Source organism: Mycetomoellerius zeteki, unplaced genomic scaffold (genome assembly GCF_001594055.1).
Source record: "Mycetomoellerius zeteki isolate Tzet28-1 unplaced genomic scaffold, Tzet1.0 scaffold203, whole genome shotgun sequence".
Taxonomy (NCBI): Eukaryota; Metazoa; Arthropoda; class Insecta; order Hymenoptera; family Formicidae; genus Mycetomoellerius; species Mycetomoellerius zeteki.
The window spans coordinates 52,017-61,606 of NW_017256991.1; the positions used below are offsets into that span (position 1 = coordinate 52,017).

The 9,590-nt window shown below is 31.8% G+C and overlaps 3 protein-coding genes across 6 annotated transcripts in view; 1 reads left to right on the forward strand and 2 right to left on the reverse strand.

Annotated features, from left to right (window-relative positions):
- aurB (aurora B) overlaps positions 1-3,668 on the forward strand; it is a 16,993-nt gene extending 13,325 nt beyond the window's left edge. Inside the window, exons 1-6 of one of the 3 annotated variants that reach the window (XM_018447547.1) lie at positions 1,903-2,116; positions 2,424-2,618; positions 2,697-2,831; positions 2,907-3,065; positions 3,188-3,419; positions 3,501-3,668. In XM_018447547.1, the coding sequence (XP_018303049.1) occupies positions 2,004-2,116; positions 2,424-2,618; positions 2,697-2,831; positions 2,907-3,065; positions 3,188-3,419; positions 3,501-3,599 (933 nt within the window). In that variant the 5' untranslated portion in view covers positions 1,903-2,003 and the 3' untranslated portion in view covers positions 3,600-3,668. Of the gene's footprint in view, positions 1-1,902; positions 2,117-2,423; positions 2,832-2,906; positions 3,066-3,187; positions 3,420-3,500 lie in introns of those variants that run through there. The other 2 variants (XM_018447546.1, XM_018447545.1) reach the window with 2 other exon arrangements.
- Pus10 (Pseudouridine synthase 10) lies at positions 3,661-6,702 on the reverse strand. Of its 2 annotated transcripts, XM_018447543.1 has the most exons (7): positions 5,920-6,702; positions 5,536-5,649; positions 5,128-5,435; positions 4,772-4,977; positions 4,566-4,691; positions 4,297-4,489; positions 3,661-4,138 (listed from the first exon to the last, which is right to left on the reverse strand). In XM_018447543.1, exons 1-7 carry the CDS (start codon positions 6,058-6,060, stop codon positions 3,706-3,708), a joined length of 1,521 nt encoding a protein of 506 aa, XP_018303045.1. In that variant the 5' UTR covers positions 6,061-6,702; the 3' UTR covers positions 3,661-3,705. The 2 variants fall into 2 exon arrangements, with proteins under 2 accessions (XP_018303045.1, XP_018303046.1); XM_018447544.1 differs by lacking the exon at positions 5,920-6,702 and having other exon boundaries at positions 5,128-5,431; positions 5,536-5,580.
- A 333-nt stretch (positions 6,703-7,035) lies between these two features.
- Positions 7,036-9,270, reverse strand: LOC108722429 (uncharacterized). The gene is made up of 4 exons (XM_018447539.1): positions 9,095-9,270; positions 8,748-9,024; positions 7,780-8,049; positions 7,036-7,237 (listed from the first exon to the last, which is right to left on the reverse strand). The coding sequence occupies exons 2-4, from the start codon at positions 8,960-8,962 to the stop codon at positions 7,108-7,110; spliced, it is 615 nt and encodes a 204-aa protein (XP_018303041.1). The 5' UTR covers positions 8,963-9,024; positions 9,095-9,270; the 3' UTR covers positions 7,036-7,107.
- Positions 9,271-9,590: the final 320 nt, after the last annotated feature.

A 9,590-nucleotide genomic window follows, 5' to 3' on the forward strand; every position in this document is an offset into this window, starting at 1 on the left:
CAAGGACATAGTCAGACACTGTGTTACACAGTGTCTGACTGTGTCCTTGCTGGAAAGCAAGCCGTATCAAGTGCACGATGTAAACTAGCTTTGCTTTCCAGCAAGGACACAGGCCGGTAATCATAGTCGGTTCTTATTTCAAGACCATCTTAAGTAATGTCTTAAGACGCTAATGCGGCTCTCTGATTGGTTCATGATATCTCAGGGCTGAACTTAAGACTATCTTAAGCTGGTTCTACATTAGTCGCATCGCAGCGTCGCAAGCGTGTCGCAAGCGTTGCAGTCCAATCAGAGTCGAGCTAGCCTGACGTTGATTGGACCGCAACGCTTGCGACGCCGCGATGCGACTAATGTAGAATCAGCTTTAAAGATTTAAGATCTGACTATGAATATCGGCCACAGTCAGACACTGTGTTAAGGCCATCACACGTACAAAAATTTTAGTCGTAATCATAAGATCGCAAGCAAATCGACCAATCACAATCAAAATTACGATCTCGCGTTTTAAAATGCTCGATTGTGATTGGCCGATTTGCTTACGGCCTTACGATTACGATTAAAAATTTTGTTCGTGTGATGGTCTTTACACAATGGGTGCATTCAGTACTACGACCACTCACTGAGCGCTCAGTGAGCGCTTGAATCCTGTTGGCATATTCCGTTAGAACTAAAAATATAGACCAAACAAATTCAAGAGCTCAGTGTCTGATTATGTCCTTAGGCCTGTTCTTTTTGGCTGAACTTTTGCACCAGTTCATCTTTCTTCCTCTTCTTTCTTCTTGGAGAGAAAAGGAAGAAAGATGAACTGGTGCAAAAATTCAGCCAAAAAGAACAGGCCCTTGCTGGAAAGCAAGCTAGGTCATTGTAGAATCCTTATACAAGGCTGCGTTCGGAAACGTCACCCGAGTGTCCTCGTGTATCTTTTTATCCTTGTTATTCACTCAGTGTTAAACAAGGATAAGACGATACTTGAGGGCACTCGGGTGATGTTTCCGAACGCAGCCCTAGTATAGAGGGACTCTAGGTCATTGTAGATCCCGCATGAATGCATCCAAAAATGCGAATATGTAGTTCGCAGCTGTTCCGAGAGAGGTCTTCATTGAAAATTCAAAGTGTTCAAATGCGGGGGAAACATGTCAGTTAAGACAGTTATCGAGATGCCTAAACTGGCTGGTCTTATGAAGCGTATATTGTTGTTCATTTGAACAAGTTGAATCTTTATTAGCGTCTCCCAACGCTTATTGTATTTTAAGACTACACCGACGTTTCTATATTTATATTTAATATAAGTGAATGGTAGGTAATGTTATACTAATAATCCTTCTTGAAGAATTTTGGACATCTGACAAATGCCTGAAGAAATTCCTAATCTTATCATTTTCTTTTTTAATAACAGCATATTTTTACTTAGATATCGCAAATGTAGGTGATTTGGAACAGTGTAAGTAACTTGGGACAGCTTGTACTTTTGTTAAATTCAATCATGGAATCCATGAGTCACTAAAGAAAATTTAAATTTTCTCTCTAAAGACTCATGAATAGAGATACCACTATTAAATTTAACAAAAATACATGCTGCCCCAAGTTACCTGCACTGTCCCAAGTCATCTACATCTATGGTACTTTTTAAGTTTAATATATTGTTCTCTATAATTTTATACAAATATGTCACATGTCAATGCTATTCATTCATTTTACATTTAAGTGAAATAATTTATATTTCTTTTTATTATGATATAAACTTGTGATATTTTATCATTTTGTGTTTGATTTTATTATCTATATAAAAAAGAAAATGTTAACAATTGGACATATGTTTGTTAATGATCTTTTTATAATATTCGTAATTAATATTTTTATAAATGATAAGAAATACACACATAGCAATTTATATATGTCTTGTATAACATTTTTTCCAGTGACTTAAATATTGTAAACATAGATACAGTAAACATAACGTTGGTTCTACATTAATTCCATTGTCAATTCTCGTATTGTCTATAATGGATTATATGAATAAATTTTTACCATCAACCGTGCCTGCCGAATTTAAAGAATCTGTTAAAAATGTAGAGCGTAAGATGCAGGAGCATGCCAGCAATTACAGGGGCAGAAAGTATATACATATAAACATAATTGCACTAAACATTAAATCTGTATTTTTAATTGAACTTCTTGCACCGTTTATTTTTTCTTTTTTCTCCATATATAAAGAGAAAAAAAAAATTGTTCAAGAAGTTTAGCTGAAAAAATAGATGTATTATAATTATACAGTTATGTAAATATAGTTTTTAATAAGTAATCAACATCATATTGGATTTTTAAATATTAAATATTTTCACATTAAATTAATAATATTAGTTAATGTTATTTTAAATTTGTTCATGAATTTCTATAGAATAGAATTTATTAACATTAAATAGACCTTACCAATGGAGCCTAGAGGATTTTGAAATTGGATCGCCATTAGGGAGAGGAAAGTTTGGCCGTGTATATTTAGCCAGGGAGAAGACCACCCAATATATGGTTGCCCTGAAGACATTATATAAAGTTGAATTGATAAAAGGACGTGTGGAAAAACAAGTAATGCGAGAAATTGAAATACAATCACATTTAAGGTATATATGGATACCATGTATTGAAAATGTTAAATATTTTCTTCATATAATTATCATCTTGTGTCTACCTGTTTTCAGACATCCAAATATTCTTCAACTATTAACATACTTTCATGATAACAAGAGAATTTATTTAGTATTGGAATTTGCTGCCAGGGGCGAATTGTACAAGGAATTGAAACGTCAACCGAACGAGAGATTCAGCGAGCATTTGTATGTATTTGTAATCCTAAAACATCCACCATTATATATAATTTAAGAATTATTCAGTCAATATTATTTCATCAGATCTGCCAAATATACCTATCAAGTAGCCGACGCTTTGGAATTTTGCCATAATAACAGTGTAATTCACAGAGACATAAAACCTGAGAATTTATTACTTACATATAACGGAGATATAAAACTCGCAGACTTTGGTTGGTCTGTACACGCACCATCCGCAAAGTAAGCCCAAAACTCATTTTTTAAAGTAGTACAACGCTTATAATTTCGAAGAAAGTATTTATTTAACAAGTTTAATTTTATTGCAAATAGTTTAAGAGCTAAATCGAAATTTATTCTTTCAGACGAGACACATTGTGCGGAACATTAGATTATTTACCACCGGAGATGGTAATGGGACAGACTTATGATTTCTATGTTGACCATTGGTGCTTAGGAATTCTTTGTTATGAGTTTCTCACGGGGCAGCCACCTTTCTTAAGCGGTACCACACAAGAAACATACGCGAAAATAAAAACTATAACTATACAGTGGCCAGAACAGATTAAACCTGCAGCCAAAGATCTTATATCTAAGGTATCAATTGTACTTCATATATCTCTATATCAGAATACACATTATAAAGATTTTTTTATTTATAAAAATGTATTTTTGCAGCTGATTAAGAAAAAAAGTTCGGAGCGAATTTCCTTGGCTGAGGTTAAAAGACATCCCTGGATTGTACAACACAAAGATTTACCTAAATTGAAAGTTTAAACTAAAAAGGGACATTATTTTTTATCAACTTGACAACACATATTTTATATTCGATACTTTTATTGTAGTTTCTTTTTTATTTAGTTAAATAATATTTAGACTCGCGTTACGGCCATTTTAAATTGATACCCGTGACATCTAATGCGACAATGTCCACTTCGGTTTTAAGAAAATCGCACAAACTCGGCTTGGTTCTACCGAAATCTCCGTGTACGAATTCTTTTACATATGTACCTGCTTGCGTTTTAACGTCGAGAACAAAAAATGCGTCAGTACTTTCTGTGGCAGTGGATAACAATTTCTTCAGTTCGTACGGTTTTGCCCAACGCGCGCGCATTTTGTAAATTATACGCGTTCGCGGACTCAATGGTCGCCTGTGCAGCACTCTCAGTGGTGTTCTTTGAATAATTTTAACGTTTTCCAATTCATTCAGATGTCCCAATTGCGGTAAACCGCTACTCACGTCTCGACAGATACATAGCGCTCGATAAAACTTCGTTTTAACATTCTCACCTTCCTTAAGCTTCTTCAAATCAAACCTGGAAGTAGATATTTGATACAATTTTCTTATTTAATTGAATTTCCTTTTTTAATCTAATTTTATATTTATCAACGCGATCGTTCTTATTATTTAATTTTATGTATTACATTGTATTTTTTAATCTCATTATTTTAATTAGATTTTGAAAAAGTATACCTTGAAAGAACTTTTAAATTCGATGTTATTTGAACCTGCTTAGTCGATTGATTGATACTACTGGTCAAACACGTCAATAGTTCCTTCGTGATATTCGTCATACGAGGATTCAACAGTTCGATAGCAAATGGTCGACCACCGTATATATTTCTGACATCGACGTCTTCTCTTCCTGACGATAAAAATTTTATCGCTGTGCAAACGTAAATATGTCGATAGCATTGTTGAAAAAAAAAAATATAACATCAGTAAATATAGTCAAAACATACATTCTGCTTTTACCATTTCTGCGATGGGATTGCAGAGCAAATCTTGCACCGAAGTTTCCACTTTTTTCTCACCGTTTATGAACCACGGAGTCTGGCTGAGTTTTCTAGAGAGTTTATTGTAACGTCCTGAAATTTTAAAATTGTAAAGAGATCTCATGGTGTATTGTAAATGATTAATTTGCTATCATTTAAGTTCACATCGATACCTCCTATGAAAATGCTGCTATGAGAACATAAAACATCATTAACATGAACGAACGTTTTCGGTATGATTTGCGAGATCGTAAAATGTTGTATGAGTTGCTCATCTGTCATTTCGATCAGTAAAGTATCAACATCCTTCCTACTAAATTTATTATCGTTGCATTTCCTCTTTTTCCGTTTATTATCGCCTCTCTTATGTTCATTTATTCTACAAATGGAAACAAGTAGTTCTCAAAATGCATAAAAAGCAATTTTCTCTAATCTAGAGAATATCTATATAATCTATATCATCATACATACACACACACAATCACAGTTTCACATTTCTAATTATATGAATTTTTAAAAATATACGTACAATTCTTTAAATATCATTTCGTCGTCGGCATACATTAAGAGGACTTCGATGAGAAAGGGCGATGGTGTCGACAGATCTGCACGTTTTCCTGTAGCTTGTTCGAGTTGAGGAATTATAAACGATTTCCAAATATCTTTGACATTTTGTAATTTTGTTTTAAGAGTACTTAAGATTGATTTATGAATATCCATCTCTTGATACATGTAAGCGTATAATATGTGTTCTCTCAGCTTTACTGATACAGGAACAGTTAATGCACATGTGAAAGTCATACAGTCATAATCTTTCTCCTTTACTTTTTCTGCTATCTGCAAACAATTGAAGGAATTAATTGAACGTCAATAAAATTAAACAGAATGTATATAGAGTTGTGTGTATGTTTGTGTATATATGTTGTGAATGTTTTACTTTTGTAACTACGTTCTTTTGTGCCTTATCCTGAAGAACTCCTAAACATGCAATGCAAGTTGTTTCTTCCACAGAAGCATCGTCTTTTATATCTTTTATATCTGCATAACTCAGCTGTAATTGATATTAAGATATAAGTGTCAAATCAAGTTTATGAACAAAATTATTTGTTCACAATCTTTTTTAAAATAAACTATTTCATTAATATTCAAAATTGCTTATACCTTTTTATGTAAATTAATACTGTATACATTTATTGTAAATTTAATACAGTTTTTTGTTCAGATTTATTGAAATATGAAGAATATTGATATAATAAATTTGAACAAATCATCTTATTGAAATTGATATTCGACATTACTCATTTCTTTTAACATTTCTTACCTGTGCCGCAAATTCGTAAGGCTTACAATAACATTCCGACGTACGGTATCCAATGAAACGAAAACAACATCTCAAACAGCAACCTTGAGATTTTAAAAAGTGAAAGATCTTTCTCTCTTCCTCCGTCGTCACTGTATTCATCGTGATATTAAAATTTAAGACTCTTCAATATAATGATTTACAATACCTAAAACAGTATCAAATATTCGCCAGGTAATAGTCTTGATTTAACACATTTCGCTGCAGATTATTGTCTTTGGTCATGTTTTTGTGATTATTTATTTATTTGTGGTAATTACATTAAGTAAACGAAAATACTTAATAAAACAAGATATTCACGCACTTTATAAATTACTTTATACAGCATTGAAAATGTCTAAACTCGAAAAACTATTTCTGGGATCGTATAACCTTTCATAACCTCCAAATGTTACTTCACACTTGTGTTTATTCGACAGATTTGAGGAGCATTTATGCAGGCCATAACTGTTAACTTATGGCGTAATCAGTAAGTTCAGTACAATGATTTATACAGTATTTGTGCTGCCACTTACCATAAAAGTTAAATTTAAATTTACTATTGTGGTACATATGCATCCATCAAGTCGTTACAAATGAAAGCATTGAAAGCATTATGTTGAACTTTACCAATTACGATATAAGTTTACATTTTCCTCATATATAAATGCTCCTTTAACCTTAAAAAGCCGTTCGTTTGAATTACATAACCTCAAAAAGTACTGCAAAAATTTGTTTTAATAATTCCAAGTACTTATCACTACTGTCCCATCAACAAAAGCTAAGAATAATTATAGAATGATTAATATAATCACTTATGTTAAGATTTAAAAAAAATGTAAGAAACAATTTTTTTTCATTTTACTTTTTTGCGTTTTTAAATGTGTAATACTAAATTATTTACGTGATTTTTTTTATTATTGCATTATTACTATTTAAAAAGATAAAAAAAATAAGATATACTGTTAAAAATCAAATGATCTTTTCTCAAAGATATTAACAGAAATTTATGCACACACCTTTTTATTTATTTATTTTTTTATTTTGTCTTTTTATTTATATTCTATAAGATTATCAGGATATCTTATTAATTCCTTTTTTTTAACAATTTCCTTTTGATTTTTGGAAGAAATTATAAAATTTCTTAGAGCGTATTGACAAATGTCCAAATTATTCCATAGTCAACATATTTGCGATTTTTGTACGTAATTCTATTGGCAGACTCTCCAAACTAGGACCCATCAAATTTACTACTAACAATATGTCTGTGCGCAAAGGCATGACTAATTTGTCTTTAAATCTGAAAAAATCATTTTGTAAGCTTATATATTTAATAAATATATTAATACTTAATATATTTATTAAATAGAAATAAAAATGGTACAGGTGTAAACTAGGCAATAGACATATAGGCACAAATGGAATAGTTTAGCAGACTAATTGCCTATCAAAAGATTAAAATTTGAGTCCTGGTTCTATTCATTGTGTACATATATAAGAGAAATTTTTAATGGCAGAAGGAATTCCATTCAAACGGAAGGAATGAGTGCATTCCAAATTCAGGTAATTTGAGATAATTAATATTCAGTGAATTGAAAAAAAATATGCACAAAATAGAAGATTTTTAGAATATATTGTAAAAAACTTAAACAAAATTTTTTAAAAGTTTTATATGATATATATTGTAAATTTTTTCTTTTGTGCATACTCAATTTACTGAGGACACACACACACACACACACACACAAAGATGATACATTCTACTATTGCATACCTTGAAATACAAAAATTCAAATAATAAGAATACATATAGTACAATAAACAAAATCATATCGTTCGTACCTATGTGATATCTCTTTGAGATTTATATATCGATGACACAAATTATTTGTGTATGGATTCACATACTTTAATGTTTGTACAACCATGCTATAAAGCTTCACATCTCGTATATGCGACAATATATTAAGTACCAATTTATCACCACAAGTTATCACAATTAATTTTGATCTAATGTGATCTACATTACGCAATGTCAAATATATTTCATACACTCCTGTTTCTTGAGACTTCCAATTTTTAGGTATATAAACTAATCTTGTATTTTGCTCCCTGTAACATGCAGATTAATAAATAATCAAAAGCAATAATATATACATGTATAGTGACAATCGTCACTAGTCAGTCATCAGGACAAGATATTGTTAACAGCATAACAAATAATTTTATATGAACATTTTACTTATAGAATTATTCTTTCTCAACTTTTACCACATTTTCATAGTTTATGAAAATCGAATTTGGATGTGAGAAGAGTGATACGATTCAATGATTTTTAATTTTTGTGACTATAAATGAGTTTCCCGTTAACGATCGAGGAATTCGTTGCTTTAATGACGAAATCGGAAACATCCGGATCAGAGGAAATTGTGAGAAAAACGAAATGTATACGACTTTTTGAGAGATTTTCGTAAGTGCAGACTCCGTTTGGAACCTTGACGTTTGATGTATAATTTATCCATGTGCTGTAATTGGATATATGGGTAGGGCTCTATGACTGAAGAGGGCTAAGTAAAATCTGGAACATATCTTAGGAAAATTCTTTTGAATAATTAATAAATTTAGGATATATACATTTTATTTTATGCTCGTTATTAATCTGGGATGACCTTGCTTATATCATTTGTTTTTAGCTTTGATTTACGCATAGGAGCGAATAGATATTATTTCTTTTAATTTTTGAATACTATATGCGCGCGCGCGCGCGCGCGTGTGTGTGTGTGTGTGTGTGTGTTGCAAATTTATATTACCATTTTGGAGTATCAGAAGCGGACGAAATGCCAAATCCGGACTCTGCCAACAGAACAAGCAGTAAGGCAACAAGATAATCGTGGTGTTTAGCATTTTCATCCAATTGTTCTAACACTGCCCTCAGCGATAACGCTATTGTAGAAAACGTACTGTCCTCTGCCAATATCGGCTCGGTTATATTGACTGTTCTGTTCAAGGAACGCAATTGCTCCATTTTATTATATAACGACAATAAACTATTGATTCACGCTTTTTCTCTTCTTTTCCATCTACTTTCTTAACAAAATCAATCCGGTTAAATTGCAATGTGTTTTTCCGCAATGTGCGTTGTTTACGTTCTACTTACTGCTATATGTTGGGCTGCGTCATGATGAAAGAAACACTTCCACCATGACATATACCATGTATATGTCAGCTGAGCTATTTTATTTGCCATACATGTTACACGATAAATTTTTCAAGAATGACGATTGGTTACTCTAGTCTTAGATTTCATTTCGAGGAGCCATTTCATTGGTTGGAACTTTAAATTCATTTCAAATTATATTTTAAAAAATGATCTTAAATATAAGATCGCACTATGCGTGCGTGCGTGCGTGCGTGTGATTAAAATTATCTTTTATACATGTATATATATATATATATATTTTTAAATATGAGATGTATATAAACCTTTCTAGATTTGTTTTCTCTTTCTAAAAATTAAAGAGAGAAGACAAACTTACTAAAGCGTATTTCCAATTTTATGTTTTTCCAATCTTTTTCGTCCAATCTTCTTTCTTCTATTGCCACGTTGGCTGCGGTCCACTTGACGCTACAAACTCTTCGAAGCATTGGGCGAG